Source organism: Gouania willdenowi, chromosome 20 (assembly GCF_900634775.1).
Source record: "Gouania willdenowi chromosome 20, fGouWil2.1, whole genome shotgun sequence".
Taxonomy (NCBI): domain Eukaryota; kingdom Metazoa; phylum Chordata; class Actinopteri; order Blenniiformes; family Gobiesocidae; genus Gouania; species Gouania willdenowi.
In genome coordinates, this window is record NC_041063.1 from 7,689,408 (window position 1) to 7,710,390 (window position 20,983).

General features: G+C 37.8%; 1 protein-coding gene across 2 annotated transcripts in view; it reads right to left on the reverse strand.

Annotated features, from left to right (window-relative positions):
• Window positions 1–5,368: 5,368 nt before the first annotated feature.
• The window catches only part of mmp16a (matrix metallopeptidase 16a (membrane-inserted)), an 83,227-nt gene continuing 67,612 nt past the window's right edge, over window positions 5,369–20,983 (reverse strand). Inside the window, exons 8-11 of one of the 2 annotated variants that reach the window (XM_028434587.1) lie at window positions 15,942–16,080; window positions 10,228–10,378; window positions 8,370–8,485; window positions 5,369–6,917 (exon numbers count right to left, since the gene is read on the reverse strand). In XM_028434587.1, the coding sequence (XP_028290388.1) occupies window positions 6,583–6,917; window positions 8,370–8,485; window positions 10,228–10,378; window positions 15,942–16,080 (741 nt within the window). In that variant the 3' untranslated portion in view covers window positions 5,369–6,582. The remainder of the gene's footprint in view (window positions 6,918–8,369; window positions 8,486–10,227; window positions 10,379–15,941; window positions 16,081–20,983) is intronic. The other variant, XM_028434588.1, reaches the window with a different exon arrangement.

The window sequence follows — 20,983 nt, forward strand, 5'->3', positions numbered from 1 at the left end:
TTATATGCACGCGCACGGATGTAAACAACGTCTGGTTGAAACGTGTTTAGGCTTAAAGTGGACATATCATGTTAAATCAACTTTTTTATCCCTTAAATGCATTTTGTTGTATATTTAGAGTGTTTAGAATTACAGAAAAAATCAAATTAGTCTCTTCAGGTGCTCCGTAGATATCTTTATGTTCTGTTTTGGTCATATTTTTCAATCTGTTTCGATTTTTCTATTCTCTATTACGTTTTTTGAACTACTACATCACAGTATTTGCAGCAGAACTGCCAAATTAGTACATCAACTCCAGGTCCAACACTTCGAGCAATCCGCCATTTTTATTTCTCGCTTTTATTTTGTAGTCCAAGCTCAAGGATGCCGAAGTTACAAGAGGATAAGTCAAAATGTTTGGTTGTTGGATGTAGTAACCCACACGCTTCATTACACCGTCTCCCAGCATCAGAACCTTTTCAAAGTGCCTGGTTGAGTTTTATTTTTCACTGAAATGTACCCACATCTGTGGGTAAGGTCATTTTTGTGTGGGCGAAGCACTTCAAGGATGACTGCTTCAGCAACCTCCACCAGTATAAAGAAGGATTTACTGAAAGACTTTGTCTGATTGAGGGTTCAATTCCTTCTATCTTTGGAGACGACGAACAGAGCACTTCGGTAAGCTGTAAATAACGCTAAACAGTGTGATGATAAGACGTCCCTGTCATTGTTTTGTTAGCATTAGCAGTTGCACCGTCTTCATATGTTAGCGCTGTGTGCTCGTTTTAGATCCTTGATGATATGGCCTACGTGGTTTAATTTAAGTCTAAAGTTTTCATTAGTCATTTCATTTTGCCGTTTTTGTCTTTGAAAAGACTGTCTTAAAATGCATTTCGTGACGTTAGCTTGGCGCTAGCGTTAGCTTGGTGCTTGTGTTAGCTCACTTGTTAGGGTTCTGCAGGTTCATCATCTTCATTTTCATCTCGCTCCACTGGGTCAGACTCTGGCTCGAACATGTAAGGCTGGATGGACAAGTCTTCTGTTGTTGACATTTTGTAAATAATGTGTGAATAAAAAGTTTATGCGCCGCTACATAGCCGTATCTCTTCTATCAAACTACAAAAATGGCAGTGCAGGGTGGAGTTGAACCGAGTGTCACCTGAAGAGGGGGCGGGGTATGGAGTGTCTCATTTGCATTTAAAGAGACCGCACCAAAACGAGTTGCTCTCAGAAGCACATCAGAAAAGGGTAGAAAAGGGGTGGAGCTATAATAATGAGGAATTCAGACCCAAGCAGTGCAGTTCCGCTTTATATAGACCACAACTGTATGATTTATATGTAAAAAGGAAGGATTTAAAACCATGATATGTCCCCTTTAAAGAGACACTGGCTTCATTCTGGTTGGACAAGTTCAGGCCGTGTTCTCTCGGGCCGGGTTTTCTTTTTTGGCCAGATTAAAGGCTGTTTTATGCTTGACGCATCATCGTGCTGCGCAGAAATGAGACGCACGAAATCAGCATGAAACAACGCATGTTGCATTTATACTCCGTGCTGCTTCTGCTACCAAACTGCAGGGGGCAGTGTATTACAAACACAGAGTTTTCACGGTAGCCGAAGCTACCGTGAAAATAGCCCCCTCTGAGGAAGCCTCTGGGCTCAACAGATACCGTAGACTCATGGTAGGCAAAGCAGCAGTGGTCCTGGGTTTACTTAGCTTCTATAGCATGTCCAGTGTCCCAGGGGCTGCCGGTGTTGTGCCAAAGTCTGTGACCCGAAGAAATCTATGACCGCTGCGGCTTCTTGGCGGTAGAGAAGAAGAGTGCTACGTCAACTGCGTAAACCTCTAAACCTTGGGTGTCCTTAATGGTGTCCTTAACGGTGTCCTTAATGGTCGCTCTGTCTTTCTCAATATCTACTAATCTCTTTTAAAGCGTGTCAGCATCCCTCTTCCTACTCTTCTTTGACTCTGGTTCTGCCGACACACTCCTTGAGGCACTCATTTTACTTGAGCAGAAAGGTAGAAGTGATATAAGTAAACAATGACATAAAAACCACTTGTGTTCATTCTGGGAGAAATTAGAAACACTTATTCCCACTAAAGGTAGGAAACTGTGGTTCCACACATGAGTAGATTGTGGACACATCTGAAGAGGCCGAAGGTGAGGGGGATGGGCAGACATCCAGGTTTGAGTTTTTGGCCAAATGTGATGGTGAGGATAAAGAGGTAGATTCACTTCCAACTCCTCCACAAGAACCTTTAAATATAAAAATGTAATTAATCTATAACCAACATTTGCATTTCAGTGCTACATTTTTTGTTGTAAAATAATTATTTTATTCACCTCATCTGGGGAGAAATTTGAGTTCCCCTGTGTTTTATGAAAGTAGTGAGTCAGCTCAACTGTCCTGGGGACATGTTTCCACTGTGTCCTTTGAAGCCTTTTTTTTTTGCTTTCACATGTCTGTCCCATAGATTTTTATAGATTTTTCTCACCCATGCCTCCTCTTTGCCAAGTGTGGCAGAAAAAATTACGTCATTTGTACGCACGGAGCCGTGCTGACCTCGCAGATGCGTCAGGCATAAAACAGCCTTATGCTGCGTTCACACCGGATGATGTTCGTGCGACCAGATTACATACAAAGTCAATGGATAGACACGGCCCAGAGACGAAATCTTTCCTGTACGGCGGTGCCGTTTGATACGCGTGTCAAGAGCTTTGGTCGTTTTTGTCATATTCGCACATTCGCAAAGTGTGAAAAAATATTGAACTCCCGCGACTGTTTCTCATGACAAAAGTCAATCCGAGTCTTTGTTGGCGATGACGTCAGGCCGTCAACACGGACATTGGTCTGTTCACCCATTCAACCATGGAGTAGAAGCTGTGTGTGACCACCTGGAGCTGTATGACACGGCCTTTATAACCAGGATCGGACTAGGAAGGATTAGGTGTGGAGGAGAATCAGCGAGGAGGTGGTAGTAGCAGGTAAAAGTTCTCTCTGTAGCACTGAGCTAGGTTAGCATTAGCTGCTAATCACACTGGCTTTTATCACTGGTGGTTTATGTTTATGAGAGGAGAAAAAGGAGCACAGCTCCTCGCTTCAGCAGAAAGTGAAACTCACTGAGTTGGGTGTGTCTCTGGTGGGCGGGGCTTCACTTCAAACGTGCGTATGAAGCTAATGGGGAAATTTTTTGATCCTGCAAAACCTGCGGAACGTTTCATGCGGCAGATGCGTCCGGTGCCGCAAAAGATGCATTCGGTGTGAACGCAGCATTAAAGCTCTAGTGTGTGTGTGTGTGTGTGTGTGTGTGTGTGTGTGTGAGACTCAGAGGCTTCCTGAGGTTCTGCCCTTTCAGTGGAGGACCTATATATTATATACCAAGCATGAGTAACTACATTTGTCATCAAATTCACCATTTCAACAAATAACTTTTATCTTTAAAAGATTACAAAGATTAAAAAAATAACCCATTACTTCATTAAATTTGACCCTCTGAGAGTTAAAAACATTTTCCACGCTGGTGGCACTTCCTCGCGCACCACACGATCCCCCTATGCTGTGAAGGATTCCTGGGGAGAAACTTGTATATGTTAATAAACCACACTAATGTGTGTGTTGAATCATGGACTCATCTTTAAATTATTGGTTCATCTTCACATTTTTCCACAAACAATCTTTATATTGTAGGGATGCACGATATTGGAGTTTTTTTTTTACCGGAATCCGATATTTAACAACTCATTTGTCTCAGTATCCAGTGTGAAGCAGATTACGTTTGTGTAGCAACAGGAAACAAAGGATGAAGGGGCAGAACCTCAGGAAGCCTATGAGACACACACACACACGCACAGGCACACGCACACACACACACACACACACACACACAGTTTAGTGTTTTTCTTTCTTTTTGTGTCTGTTGTTGTTTTGTGTCATGTTATGTAAATGTGCTTTTAGATGCTTTTCTTTTATTGTTTTTTGTTTTGTGTATTTGGAGTCATTCTGTGTATTTTTTATCATTTTGTAGACTTTTCTAAATTTTCGTATTTTTGCTGGAATTTTGAGTCGTTTTCAGTCATTTTTGTCATCAATTTGTTTGTTGTTTTTGTCGTCTTTGTTAATAACGTTGGAGTAATTTCTGTGTTTATTTTGGGGTCTGCAGAACAGTTGTGTCTCGTCTCATTTAGATTCTATTATGAACCAGTTCACTGATGATTAAAGTGCAACATTTAACAACCCTGTGACTACCTAATGCTTACACATTTCTCATAAACAAAGTAAAGGTTGTTTCACTTTGAGACATGCTAACTACACGTTAGCATCAAATGTTAGCTGTAACTATAAAGTAAAAACTTTCAAAATGTAACAATCAAGTTAGGAGAAAATAAATCATGCTAGGTTTTATGAGGTAGATTTTATTTTTATTTTATATCATATTTGTGTGATGGTGATGCAAAGGGACAGAAACCTCATTCATTTTAATTAATTGATGCTGATATTTTAGATGATGCTAAACTATATTTTCTATGTATATTTAACATCTCTGCTCAGGGCAAACATTGACTTTTGAAAATTTCTCATTAATTCTCATTTTAAAATTTCCTGGAACTCTGCAACCCAGGGATATTGTTTATCAATTATTATTGTTTTTATTTTGCATTGATGCTTATGTTTGTTTGGATATGTAATATATATTAATTAAAATTACTCAAAACTTTAATAAAGAATGTAGTTATTCCCAATTAAATAATAAAATAAATTAAAAAAATGAATTACTCCCAATCTAAAAAATAAAATGAGAATTTAAAAAGTTAAATAAAAATAAATACTAATTAAAAAAATATTTACTCTCAATTTAAGAAAGATAATTATTCCCAGTTTTGCAAAAATTGAGAACATAATAATAAAAAAGTTAAAAAAAAGTTTATTACTCTCAATTTTAAAAATAAAATAAATAAAAAAAATGTAATTATTCCTAATTTAATTAAATAAATATCAATTTTTAAAAAATGACTCAATTTAAAAAAATAATAATTATTTCCAAATTAAAAAAGAATCAAGAACAATTTTAATAATAAAAAAGTTATAATTGTCCTATTTTATTTTTTCATTACTCCCAATTTAAGGAAAAAAAAAAAAAACTCAATTACAATTTCTTGTTAACTCCAAACAATAATTCCTATGAAAAGTTAATAATTATCAATATTCTTAAAATTCCGTTGCAGACTTTTTTAAGTCGCTCGTGTTGCAACAGATGAAACGTGTGAAACGTGACTTTTATCCATTGCTAGAGAAGAACCGAGTCTGTTTGTGTTATATCATCACTTTATTCATTCAGTTGAGATGTTTTTTCTGTCAAACATTGTGAAATTGTTCCAATTCTTTCTGATCAAAAACAGAAAAAAACCCACGATGTGATGAATCAAACACACATTCAGAGACTGATCGACAACAACAACCAGAAAAACAACGTGACGTTAGATGTTTGTACCTGAATAACGAGGATGGATTTATTTTAAACCAAAGCCACGTTGAGCAGAGCCAGAACCAGAACCAGACCTAGAACTAGAACCAGAGCTAGAACCAGGACTAGAACTAGAACCAGGACTAGAACTAGGACTAGAACCAGGACTAGAACTAGGACTAGGACCAGGACCAGAACTAGGACCAGGACCAGAACTAGGACCAGGACCAGAACTAGAACTAGAACCAGAACCAGATGTTGAACAGTAAACGCAGGCATGCACGTTGCGTCCACACAGGCACTGATCTTCACTTAGTGTCTCACAGGAGCATCATGGGAACTGTAGTTTCTTTCACACACACAAGGCAGTCGCAGGAGATAAAGAGACAAACAAGTCGAGTCCTTTGTCGTTTTGTACCATCGTCATCATCGACTGGAAATAAAAACCTTCACACACACAGTACAAAGTAGTGGCTTTGATCCAACGTCCTGTTCTTGTTCCTGTACAGTCAGTGTGTGTGTGTGTGTGTGTGTGCTGAGCTTCACAAGCTCCTCGACAAACTAAAAGAGCGACAAAAGCAAAGTGTAAGATGTAAAAAAACACAAATTAAGACGAAAACGCCAAGAAGAGCCAAAACAATTGTAATTAAGGCGCTTTAAAATATTGCAGAAACGTTTTGGCCCCTGTGTCGCCGACAGGAGGAGGGACAGTTCATTTGGTTTCATCCTCTGAGGCTCTTAAAGGGAAACGGTGAGGCTTGGCTTTTCACAATAAAAGTCCACCATTAAAACCATGAAAGGACGTGAACCAGAGTTCGAGTTGGAAGAAGGGAACCAGAATTAGAAAATAGAAAAGAGTTGTTCTCCAACAACCTGATATGACCGCGGAGCGTCCAGTGCCTCACAGGAAGTGTGCGCACTACTTCCTGTTGTGGTTAGAAGCTGTGAAATCAAAGAGCGACGGGAGAGGAAGTGGAGTTTTTAGATCCAAAGTCATATTTAACCCTTTTATGTTAGTTCTGAACCAGTACAGAGAGTCTCTGAGTCCACGACCCGGGTCATCAACGGGTGGCGTGCGGTTCATCTGTGGCTCTGATCAAAGCCTTCTCCTGGTCCCGTGAGGTCACATCCTGGTCCGTGGGTCACACCCACTCCTGCATGGAGCGTTTGCAGTACAGTATGTGTCGTGGCGTTCCTTTACGTTTGAACTGGACCACGGTGTAAACCAGCGCCATCAGACACAGCGACAACACACACGGGATGACGATGGCCACCGCCTGCACCGTGCTGGCCTCGTTCTCCAGCTCTATCACTACATCAGAGCCACCGTCATCCAGGGGGGGCCGCGCTGGGCCGAGGGGGGTCAGATCACAGCCCATGAAGTCCTTCAGGATGGAGCGAGGAAAACCAGGCTCCACACGCAGGAACTGGTTGTTGAACTTCCAGTATTCCTTCCCCTTGTAGAAGTAGGTGAACCCTACGGGAAAAACACATGACATCATCATTACATCGTCACAACACATGTGAGCTCAGAGCTGGGTTTGGTTTGCTCATCCGTCACTTCCGGTCCGTGCCTGGTCACTTCCTTTCCACCTCAGGTCACTTCCTGTGCGGGTCGGGTCATTTCCTGTTCGTGTCAGGTCACTTCCTGTCCAGTTCAAGTCAATTACTGTCTGGGCAAAGTAACTTCCTGTCCAGTTCAAGTCACTTCCTGTCCGCGTCAGGTCACTTTCTGTCCAGTTCAAGTCAATTCCTGTCTGGGTTAGGTCATTTCCTGTCCCCGCAGGTCACTTCCTGTCCAGTTTGAGTCACTTCCTGTCCGTGTCAGGTCAGTGACAGACTAAAATGCTACACAGTAGATCTAATTATCATAATGCTAACAGCAAAGCTACAGCTAATAGCTTGCCGTGCTAACATGGACATGCTAACAGGATGTGACCTCATGTCCTCCTTTGTTGTGTTGCATCTTTGGTGAACGTAAAGATAATCTGTAGTGAGTTTTATCTGAAAGCTCCATCAAAGATCGTCTATAATTATATGTATATGTGTATCATATATTTTGATTCTGAACGTGTAATTAGCATAAAAAACACTGACCTGAATCTAAACCCATACAGTCGTGGTTCCATCACGACTGGAACACACTGAGCTCCAGGGTTGGGGTCAATTATTTTTTTCAGATACAATTAATTTACACTTTTATCTGAAGAAAGTCAATTACAATGAATCACAATTACTGAGCCTGAAATAAATAACCTAATAAAAGTTAACCTTCCTCTTGTGTTAGCTTTCAGTTAGCATCTTTAATGCTAATGTGTCTTAAATCAGCTGTAAAATACATTAAAAAAACAAATATCTAAACTAATTTATTTCCTATCTATTGATTACCCCTTTAAGCTTTCTAATCAATGAAAATATAGGTGGTAATATTTTTGGGTAAAATGTGGGAAAGCTTGATATGAATTATTAACTACATGTAGAACTGTAACATGGTTCCCCAGGTTAGCATTAAATTATAATTGACAATTTTTATAGAATTTTTTTGGTAATTACAATTACTAAAGTCATTTATCAAAATTCAATTACAATTTAATTCTGATTATGACAGCAATATATTTTTTATTACAATTTTAATTACCCCATAATTGTAATAATCAATTACGCAATTACAATTATATTTGACCCCAACCCTGCTGAGCTCCATTAGAACCACTTACACTGGGTCAGTGACAAAAACATCCTGATTATTATATATTATTAAAAAACGTCCTATTTCTTCAGAATTGTCCACGAGTTTCGTTATCTCTTCGTGCTTTGTCACATTTTTTAAATTATTACATTTCCTTTTTCCTAAACAAAGTCCATCTAAGTTTGTGTGTGCGTGTGTGCGTGTGTGTGTGTGTGTGTGTGTGTGTGTGCGTGTGTGTACCATGTGCTTTGTCCACAAAGGCTCCTTGTGGTGAATCAGGAACTCCTCTCCACACAGTGACAGGTTTAGGGTACCCAGGGTCCATGGTCCTCATCTCCTCATTATAACGCCAGTACCTACACACACACACACACACACACACACACAAGGACCTTAAATAACGTACCTGTTTCCTTTAAAGAACGTTAACTAACGTACCTGTTTCCTTTAAAGAACGTTAACTAACGTACCTGTCTCCTTTAAAGAACGTTAACTAACGTACCTGTCTCCTTTAAAGAACGTTGACTAACGTACCTGTCTCCTTTAAAGAACGTTGACTAACGTACCTGTCTCCTTTAAAGAACGTTGACTAACGTACCTGTCTCCTTTAAAGAACGTTAACTAACGCACCTGTTTCCTTTAAAGAACGTTAACTAACGCACCTGTTTCCTTTAAAGAACGTTAACTAACGCACCTGTCTCCTTTAAAGAACGTTAACTAACGCACCTGTCTCCTTTAAAGAACGTTAACTAACGCACCTGTCTCCTTTAAAGAACGTTAACTAACGTACCTGTCTCCTTTAAAGAACGTTAACTAACGTACCTGTCTCCTTTAAAGAACGTTAACTAACGTACCTGTTTCCTTTAAAGAACGTTAACTAACGTACCTGTCTCCTTTAAAGAACGTTAACTAACGTACCTGTCTCCTTTAAAGAACGTTAACTAACGTACCTGTCTCCTTTAAAGAACGTTAACTAACGTAACTGTCTCCTTTAAAGAACGTTAACTAACGTACCTGTCTCCTTTAAAGAACGTTGACTAACGTACCTGTTTCCTTTAAAGAACGTTAACTAACGTACCTGTCTCCTTTAAAGAACGTTAACTAACGTACCTGTCTCCTTTAAAGAACGTTAACTAACGTACCTGTTTCCTTTAAAGAACGTTAACTAACGCACCTGTCTCCTTTAAGGAACGTTAACTAACGTACCTTTCTGCTTTAACAAACGTTAACTAACGTACCTGTCTCCTTTAAAGAACGTTAACTAACGTACCTGTCTCCTTTAAAGAACGTTAACTAACGTACCTGTCTCCTTTAAAGAACGTTAACTAACGCCTTTAAAGAACGTTAACTAACGCACCTGTTTCCTTTAAAGAACGTTAACTAACGTACCTGTCTCCTTTAAAGAACGTTAACTAACGCACCTGTTTCCTTTAAAGAACGTTAACTAACGTACCTGTCTCCTTTAAAGAACGTTAACTAACGCACCTGTTTCCTTTAAAGAACGTTAACTAACGTACCTGTCTCCTTTAAAGAACGTTAACTAACGTACCTGTCTCCTTTAAAGAACGTTAACTAACGCCTTTAAAGAACGTTAACTAACGCACCTGTTTCCTTTAAAGAACGTTAACTAACGTACCTGTCTCCTTTAAAGAACGTTAACTAACGTACCTGTCTCCTTTAAAGAACGTTAACTAACGCCTTTAAAGAACGTTAACTAACGCACCTGTTTCCTTTAAAGAACGTTAACTAACGTACCTGTCTCCTTTAAAGAACGTTAACTAACGCACCTGTTTCCTTTAAAGAACGTTAACTAACGTACCTGTCTCCTTTAAAGAACGTTAACTAACGCACCTGTTTCCTTTAAAGAACGTTAACTAACGTACCTGTCTCCTTTAAAGAACGTTAACTAACGTACCTGTCTCCTTTAAAGAACGTTAACTAACGCCTTTAAAGAACGTTAACTAACGCACCTGTTTCCTTTAAAGAACGTTAACTAACGTACCTGTCTCCTTTAAAGAACGTTAACTAACGTACCTGTCTCCTTTAAAGAACGTTAACTAACGTACCTGTCTCCTTTAAAGAACGTTAACTAACGTACCTGTCTCCTTTAAAGAAGTATGTCTTGGCTACGTCCTCCCACCACACGGCTGTCTCTATGCTCTGGGCTGGCATCCCGTGGCCAAACTGTGTGATGTCTTTAGGGTACCCAGGTTGGAGAACCGTGTCCTTAAACACCCAGAACTGCTTTCCTACAGAATCACAGAGAGGGAGGAGCAGGTTAAAGTTGCAGAATGTAACTTTTTTTTGGCATCATTTGGTTAAAAAACCATAATGATCTTTGAGTGTTCTGAGTGGACAGTAAATGTATTCTTCTTCTCGTGGCTGAAAATTAAGTTTATAAGGAATCTGGACTTTAGCCAATTAGAGATCTTTCTACAAACACGTGTGCTCATGAGCTGTTTTTGGCGTTACCATTGGCTGCCTGACTGAAGTTGAGGGGCGTTGATGTACCATCGATAGTAAAAGTGTAATGATGGGCGTCCCAGCAAAAGTCTCCATCACAGCGTTAGACATAACAGTTAAACAGCAAATCAAGGGGAAAGGCAGAGATGAAGTTACAGAACATCAACAAAAGTTTAGTTTTCTTAACTAACCCTGATTAAATCTAAAGCCGTAAGCAGCGCACATTTATCCTTTCATTTCTGTTCTTTGGACAAAAGATATTAATCATAAGGCCTGAGGCTGGAAACGTTTTTAATATAAATGAAAATAAAAAAAGACGTCAAAAACACCACGAGTGGGACAACGTTTACACAAACAGTTGAGAAAAAAATGATTTAATTTCTCCATAAAGAAATTGCTGGATTCTCTATGATTGCAGAATAACAAACGGGGAAAAACAGAAATCACGTCTGAAAGATAAATCTATTTCTTTCTCTCTTTATTAAAAAACAGCCCCAACTCACACAGAAATGCCTCACATGAATGTTTTAGGACAATATCACACATTTACTCACTATTTTACACCAGAAATTCCAGCCATAATGTTTAATGTGTTGGTTCACATTATTATGACTGCATTTAAACGTGAAAAGGCCCATCTTTATCTGATGGTGTATTAGCTGAACTGGTGATCACTTTCCCTGGTGACAAATCACACATCTTTGTGAGATTTTGTGTAAAACATGAGGTTGGAGGAAATTAAAGCTTTCACTAATAAAGTTTTGGGATCATTTCACAATGTTTTATGGAATTGTTCCTGTTAAACAGGAGGCTGAGGGTTAGCATGTGGCTAACGTTGCTCTAACGTCCTAATCGTGCGTGATCTCAGTGTAACAATCCCCACATACATTTTCTACACAAATGAATGACAGTAGTTAATGCTATTAACCCTATTTATAATGTTTAATGGCAGTAAACTATCTGAACAGGAAAAAGATGATGGAACAATGTCACATGCATTTGTCTATAATAATAAATACATAAAATAAACAAATGTTAAAGCTAGGGTAGGCAATTTTCAAAAGCTAGCATAATTTTGAATGTAGCCTCCCTGGTGGCTCCGCCTTTACCCCCCTCGCCACTCCCCTCTGTGCTCCGTCTCACTCACATGCATGTGGACAGCTGCTGCAGAAGAGGAGCTCATCACTTGTATTGTGTAGAAACGCTGTTGTCTCATTCAGCAGTAAGTAAATAATAAACTTTATCATTATATACAGTATGTTAAAAAACGTGACCAAAAAGTTTGTCAGCGGTGACGCGCTTTCAATGTGAGCTCATGCATGCGAGGGGTGGAGAACGAGCAGGGAAACAGGGAGACGTGATTGGTTAAAAAAACCTGTTTGTTATTACAAGTTTACTGCTGCTACAGTTGATGGATTTTCTTCTTTCCTTTTTCAGAGCACATTATATCTTAATTATTGTCAGGACATAAAGACGATTTCAAACAAAAACTTAAAAAGTGCATCTGGAGAAAATTGCCTACCCTAGCTTTAAACAGAAGAGTAAAAAATTGGTAAAAACTGAAACAGATTTTGGTAAATTTTGAAAAACGAAAGCAGAGGCCGTAATTGTCGTGTTACTCAAAACTAGACTCTCCGTTGAAATATTTTACACTTTTTCCTGCAGAAAACGTCAGAATCAAACATTTGAACGTAGAGTAGCATCGCTCCTTATTTTAAAGAGTTAATTAAATAAAGCAGTGGTTCCCAACCTTTTTTGGGTCATGACCCCATGTTTATATCACAAATTTCTGGCAAACTCAGAGACAATTTTTCTTTAGAATTATTAGTTTTTGATTAAGTTTGTCATACTGCGTAACAAATACAGAATTTTAGTGCACAAAGTGACAAGATGCTCCAGCTCAGATATCTTTATACTGCTTTTGATTTGAACTAGATTTATATTTGAGAAAGTGAAAGTATAGATTACATATGAGATTATGTGTGGTGTTTTATTTAAAAAAGAATAATAATAATAATTAAAAATTGTTTATATAGATTTAATCCGTTATTTACTTTCATCACATTTCAGGTGACCTTATTTTTATTCCAAATGACCCACATGGGGTCACGACCCCAAGGTTGAAAAACAATTAAATAAATCAATGTATGAGTGAAATGATGTGAACGATGTTCAGGGTCAGGATTAATGTCAACTCAGCACTTTAATAAAAACCGGAGATGTGTCTAAAATGAGACTTTATGAAGGTGATGAATTAAATATTAAAGATGTGTTTAACCTCCTGCTCAGTGTGTGTGTGTGTGTGTGTGTTACTGTAACACAACACGCCCTCACATTAACACAATTCTCTCTTTCTATCCAACAATAACTGGATTCTCTCGTTTATTTTCTTCTGCTCAGACTGAACTAGTCGCTCCACATCAAAGTGAAGCTTCATCTTCTGACTTCCTTTGATGTGAGAGCGTCTGCTAATCCTCCGCAAGCCCTCCAGTGTATGAGTGTTCTATGAGACAGAGATTTGTTCCAAAGAGAGCACGAGCCACACACACACACTGCAAACTAAACACACACTGTTCTTACACACACACACACACACACACACACACACACACACACAGTGTGAAGGTGAACAAGCAGAAGACATTCATAGAAGAAGAGTTTCCTTTCATGTTCATCACGACTGTTACTAACTACCTTTAAATACTGACGAGGTCAAAAATAAACGATGATTTCACATCAACTTAAATCTTTTAATCCGGGTTAATACGAGCTTGACTTTTGAGGAACATTTACACATTATGGGTTTAAAGAAGAAGACAAACCTTTTCCAACTAAGTGTGGCTTTGAAATGTCACTGCAGAAGTGATTTCATCACAGACAACTCGGACAAACAAAACAAGAATAAAAATACACACAAACAATAGGAAGACATATACAGTACACTGTAATAACATAAATATACAAAATGATCCCAACAAGGCTCACAATACACACAATACGACAACAAAATGACAGAAAAACATATAAAACAACAAAAATACACAAATTTACAAAAAAAAAACCACAACATAAAACAAGAAATACACAGAAATAACAAAAATGTACAAAAGGATCACAAAAATGCACAAAATGTCTCCAAAACACAAGACGGCCACAAAATAAAGACAGAAAAGCATAGAAAACAACAACAAACGTACACAGAAGTAACAGACAAATAAACAAAATATCGCAAAACACACAACGTGAATACAGAAATACACAAAATGATATAAAAATAATAACACCAAACAACCACAAATACGTTTATTCTGTGTATTGTACATTTTTTTGTGTAATTTAGTTTGTGTTTGAGTCATTTTGTGTAATTTTCTTCGTTGCCAGGTCTGTTCACAGTGAATCATTGTTTAATGTGAGAATAAAACATTGAGATCAAAGACTAAAGAGGAAAAGGAAGTAGCTCCACCCTCTGATGGGAAACCAAACCTACCCAGTGTGCGTGTGCATAAAAATGTGTGTAACAAAGTGTTAGTGTGAGAGCTTTGTGCTCAGAGGAGGCGTGGCCTGTATTTACAGGAAGTGTTTGGTGTTGAAAATAGAAAGATTTGTAGAGTTGATCCCTGTAGATGCTCAATGGTCACTTACGTCTGATTTTATCAGCTGACTCCTCCCCCTTTCTCTCTCTCTCTTCCTCCCTCTGTCTGTAACTTTGCAGCTTTAGCCATAATTAGCTTAAAGCGCTGTGTTTTAAGGATGATTTTGTCAACATTTAAGAAAAACCTTAAATGAGTCGTTATTAGACGCTGAGAGCAGGAGCTTCATGCTGTGATTTCTGATATGAGCTGGTTTAGTTTCATCTGCAGCTGATGAATTACACAGAGAAAAGCATCAAAGAGGCTCTAATAAGGCTTTTTAATAAGAGCAAAACACTCCATTAATCTACATTAGCTCACACTCAGCATAGAGGCGGGGCTTAGAGCTAGCATAAAACACAGCAGCATTAGCAGTTAGTGCACGCATGCAATATCATTGAGAATATATTAAATATGTATTTAACGCCACAGGTTTTTTTAATGTAAAACATGGAACTCAAATTTTATTATATGTTTTTTTTTTTAACAAAACCAAGCAGAAATTTAAATATGACAGACTATAGGCTCACATGAATGTTTTGGGACAATATCATATACAACAGGTGAAAAACTCACGTCAAATATCACGCAACATTTTGGTACGATTTTAGTAACTTTCATTTAAAAGCCAAATATTAAATCTGATTAGGAAAATAAACAAACAAAAAGGATAAACTGACACAGAAATAAGTTTAAATTTCTCTGGAAAATGATAAACATCAACCATATTTTCTCCAGGCATTGTTTAATTTTCCTGTAAAAAATCCACTTTAAGTCGCAAAACGCGAGGCTGCTTTGATTTGATTTCTTAATGACATCATCTTCAGCCAATTGTGTGCCTCTGTTGGATATGTGTGGACGCCATTGGTTAAAAACAACCTGAACAGATGAGTCAGCGACTATAATCTGACATAAGTGAGATTCACTGAATTCCTGTGAGTTTCTACGAGCATCTACTAACATGATTGTAAAAAACAGACTGAATTATTATTCTGAAAGTGAAAAAGTAATTGGTTATTCTTTCTATATTTAAATTCTGGCCCTAATACCACAAGGAAACACCTCACTTAAATATTTTGGTCAGTTTTTATTTCCACAATATTTTTCCTGTTAAACGGTGGCTGAGTGTCAAATTTATCGCAACATAATCTCATGTGATTTCAGCGTAACTCTCCCTGTTTCTGTAAATCATCTAAAACGTATGATTAATTACGTGTGATTCACATTTAACTCACCAGCTGGTGCTGACAATTAACAGATAAGCCATTAGATAAGTCGCTCTGGTGTAAACGTTGCCTATTTACTTTTATTTATTTATTGGTTTATTTAACATGGACAGTGTACATTAATATCCAGATAGAAAATGTACCATCTTTAGCCAGAAAGTTATTTTTCATCTGTAATCCCTGGACAGAATGTTCAAATGTCACCCTAAAAGAATACAAATCAATAATATACAGTAAAATACATAGTGAAAAATGTAGCTACATAATAACATCACACTTCCATATTACATAACATTAAAAAACAAAACAGTATTTGATGAAAGACAATCATCAGATAATAAAAGACAAGTTCATAAAAAGAGATTTTTGCTACTTTTTAAGTGTAAAAAGTAGCAACTTATATTAGGGAAAATAACATGTGTTTCTAGCAGAAAACCTGATCATAGCTCTGCACAGCAGTAGGTGTGTGACAAAAGCAGTGGGCGGAGCCTCACCTTTAAAAAAGACAAATTTCCCCTCGCTGTTCTCATACACGGCGTCTATCTTGGGGGGCAGACCTCTCCAGAAGACGCTGATGAGCATTGGATATCCTGGCATTACAGAGTTGTCTCTCACTCGCCAAAACCAGTGATCCTGAAGAAAAAACCAAACACATTTAGTTAATAAACACAACTGTGTGATGGTCTGAACTCTGAGACATTACTGTTCTGCCTCAGTATAATGATCAGTGTTTACTGCTGGACATGTTTAGGATTAAACTGTATTTATAGGGAATCTGATTCTCTGTGATCACAGAAAACAGAAAGAACAAACCAGAATTCAAAAAGTGATCTTTCCCATTTCTTAATATATCTCTTTATTTAAAATTAGCCCCAATATCACACATTTACACACTGTTTTTTCTTGGTCATTCGAGGAATTTTTGTCGTTTTGTGTGTTTTTGTAATTTTGTGAATGTTTTGAGTCATTTCCTGTCATTTTCTTGTTTCGTGTATAATTTTGTTGCAATTTTTTGTGTTTGGAATCTTTTTGTTGTTGCTTTGTGTACTTTTGTTGATATTTTGTGCCTTTTGCGGCTGTTTCGTGAAATATAATATTGTATTGTGTTTAATGTGTTGGTTCAGATTATTCTGACTGTATTTAAATGTGAAAAGGCTCTGGTACAAAGACAGGTTTATCTGATGGTGTATTAGCTGAACTGGTGATCAGTTTATCTGGTGACACGTCACAGTAGAAACACTAAATCACACGCTGTGCGTTGGTTTACTTTAAAACATGAGGGTGATTCTCTGGTTGGAGGAAATTATAGGTTTTTTGGAATCATATCACACATTTCTATGGATTTTTTTCCTGTTAAACATGTGGCTAAGGGTTAGCATTGTAGCTAAGCTAACGTCGCTCTTGTGACGTAATCTCGCAGGATTTCATTGCAACTATCCTGTTTTTGTAAATCTTAAGTATGTAAAATGTTAAATTAATAACAGTAGTTGATTTTATTAACCCTATTGATCATGTTTGGTAGAATTTCAGGAAGTTTACTAACCAGTAATGTATCTAAACTTGGAAAAATTATGAAATGTAAATGCAAAACATGGCGTGGAAACTAGAATCTGTTAAATTTCTAATCGTAAATCAGACGCTCTGAATTTGACGGAGAAATTGAAACGCAATAAATTCTAATTTTTCCCACGAAGAAACAACAGTCAGGTCTAATGTCACACAGCTTATCAGTGTAACGTACCAACAGCTGCACAGTTAGCAGTAAAACTTCCTCCAATGGTTTCCATCAAAACTCAGAGTGATGATGATGATGATGATGATGATGATGATGATGATGATGATGATGATGATGAGTCCACTCAGCAGTTAAACATCAAGAAGTGAGAACCATAAAGACTCACTTTTAACTTTAATGGGAGTGAAACCAGTGGAAGGTGCGTCAAGCCCAGCTGTGAGAGCCATTAGGACTCATCATCATCATCATCATCATCATCATCACTACTTAGTGAGAGACTTTTCTAATTCCATTATTTCTGTGGGACAATCTTCTCTCTGCTCTCATTACTACAGCTCCTCATTATTTACATTTCAGTTTAAAACGTGTGTCAGCCATAAAGCAGCAGCAGTTTAGCCTGTAATCATTTATTAATAATGATATTAATACATCAACAGTAAAACACAATCAACTTAAGACGACACGTTGGAACTGGAGCGTTCCCGTCAATTTGTCTGTGAGGTTCATGTCAGGACTAGAACAAAACAATGATTTTATGACTGTTAACACTAAAAAACACAAGTGTCCAAAATGATTGAAACACCGTTACTGGGGGTTTCCACTGGATACGTCTCCGCTGCGCCACGGCACCGCTGTACGCCGTCCGGTTATCCCCACTGGTTGCGTTTTGAGTGCGCCACGGTGCACTCTGATTGGACGACTGTGATGTCACGAGACAGAGGAGTTCTCACGATATTTATATAATCGTGCGAGAACACAGTTAAAGGTATGTGTTATAAACACACGACAATAAACAGATAAACAGGCCAGTGTTCCTAACGAAGCAGTTACAGTATGAAAGGAAACAATACAGTGAATGTGATTTTGTTTTTACACATTATGACGTTTTGGTGATGTAGTTACTTGAAATATAATCTGAAGTGTTTTATTTTGAAAAGTAACCCAATATTTTATTGCGGAATAAGTGCTTAATTTCCTCTTTAGTTTAATTTGCTCTGTGCTGACTAATGCATCGTGCTCCGGTGTGCACCACAAATAGAAGTCCTGCATATATCTAGTGGAGAGCACAGGATTACCGCAGCTGGGAAGGAGCAGACACGCAGCGTAGCGGACCCGGTGGAAATTAACACTTAGACTAAAGTGGAAACCTATCAGCTCTGGTGACACGGTGGTGACGTAACGCAGCAGAGCCGCATCCAATGGAAATTGGGGGTTAGTTTAATGCATAAAAACAGGAACATTCTGCTCAGCACTTTTAGTGATTTAGCCACCCCCATGGGTAAAAGCACAAAATAAGAGAAATATATACAAAATGACAACATAAACATATGCAAAACAATGACAAAAATACACAACAATGACTCAAAAACACATGACAACAAAAATGCACACAAATATTCACAAAACAAACAGGCTGACACATAAATACACAATGACAACAAAAATCCATATCAATGACCCAAAAACACAGTATGACAATACAAATGCACAAAATTACTCACAAATTACACAGGCTGACAACACAACAACAGAAAAATATACAAAATGACAACAAAAATATACAAATTGACAACAAAAATATACTAATTGTCATGTTGGGCCTGATTTTAAATAAACAGAACAGACAGATTTTTCCGTCTGTTTTCCTCGATCACAGAAAATGGGCCTTAGGTCTCGACCCACCAGTTGAGAACCTCTGCAATAAACCAAATCTCTATAAGAACAGGATCAATGAGAAACAAACGGAACCAACAGCTTGGATGTGATACATAAAACCTGACACGTACATGATGTCATCATGTCACACACGACTGAAACCAGGAGGTTACTGAGACACCCCTGGGTGCCATGTAGGTCATTGCTGTGTGTGTGTGCGTGTAGAGGTGTGTGAGGGTGACGGTGGAGTTGACCTCTCAGCGTTCCCAGTAAAGTGTAGCGTAGGCATACGATGTTCAGTGTGTTCAATGGATCAGGTGATTAAACGGTTCACATTAAACCGTTTAATCACATGATCACATGATGTAAGAGGTAAAGAAGCTGAGGCTGGATTAACTTAACACAGAAGCTACAGTACGGTGTAGATTTAGGACATCCTCAGAGGAAACAACCTCAGGCTTCAAAATAAAAGTCTGCTTTAGACTCAAAGCGCCTCTGCGTGAGGGCGTCTGGTCCTTGGTTTGTTTCACACCATCAGAGAGAAGAAGAAGACATACGTCCTCCTGACTCTGCTCTGAGCACAGGATCATTACTGGATGACAAGAATCAAATCACAGCTCTGACATCAGTGTGAGGAACCCACGGCGTACCAGGAGCTCTGGTGGAGGATTACAGTTTGATTTAGACTTTTTCCTTCTTCTTGAAGAAAACTCAGACATATCGAGACTTTAACTATAAGCTAATTTTGGAAAGTAAATTATGTGATGGAATATCTTCTTGTTAAGTCCAGTATTATATGAAATCAATCCGTGTACGACACATTCCTTCTTTGGTTATTGGGTCATATCCATTTCATTTCAACAAAAATCCCACACACTTCAGTCTAAAACATTTCAGTATTTTTCACTAATTGTTCTGTTATTATTCAATATTCACACTGTACATTTTTAGTTTAATCAGATGAACGCTTTTTGAGATATGGACAGTTTGGTGAGGAGGCAATTTTTTATGTTACTAATAAAAAAAGAATAAACAATAAATGATTAATAGACACAGAACCAAGCTACAATGACCTCATGTAAATGATTTTCATTATTCATGAGTGGTGAAATAACCCAAAGATGTTGGCTAAAGAAAAATAATGTTATATCCCACGTTTATACTATAATTTAAAACAGATCAAATGTTTTCTTACATTTCCACATGCAGTTATGGGCCAATGAAAATAGTTTATTAAAGTATATCGTTCATATTTCCACAGCGTGTCACCCAAGAACCAATGCGTATATGTGACTAATCATTAGTGATGTGAACAGTCTATGTTCATAGCTCTAACCTGATCTAATTACAGGGAACTGAGGCATATGCTAAGTTGTTTACTGAAGACCCAAATATGTTCTAGACCCAAACACACACACTTTTTGACTATTTAGAGCAGTGATTCTCAACTGGTGGGTCGGGACCCAAAAGTGGGTCACGGACCTGTACTGGGTGGGTCTCGGACAGCTGGTCAAAAATAAATAAATACTTAATGTCTCTCATGTTGTGTTGGACTTGTCTTTTATTTTGAAAGAAACTTTTCTTTTCACAGGCCTGCTGTGAACTGCTTGTTGTACAGGCAAATGTAAAGATTTATGTTTAAAAAAAAAGATTATATGGATTAATAATATTAAATTTGGTTGGTTGAATAAAAAAAAGAAAAGTGGGTCGCGATTTAATGACGATGGCAAAATTGGGTCGCAGGGTGAGACCAGTCAAGAACCACTGATTTAGAGGAGCTGTTTGTCCACCAGATAGGATGTATAGCAGATGTTTTTGTATATTCTGAGAGAGTAGGAGGAGCTATATTACTATACCATATTTACCTTTACTATGTGCTGTAGTTCCTGAGACATTGGAAGCTGAACATGGAAGAAAAATAAGTACACATACCCTCCTCACTAAATTGTCCATATCTCAAAAAGTATTGATCAGATCAAACTAAAAATGTACAGTGTGAATATTGAATAATCACTGAAGAATTGGTAAAAATGTCAGATTTCAGAAGTGCGTGGGATGTCCTGGAAATTTGTTGAAATGACATTGAATGACTCTATTCTGTTTCAAAAGCAAATTTAAAACAACAAATATACGTTATTTTGTTTT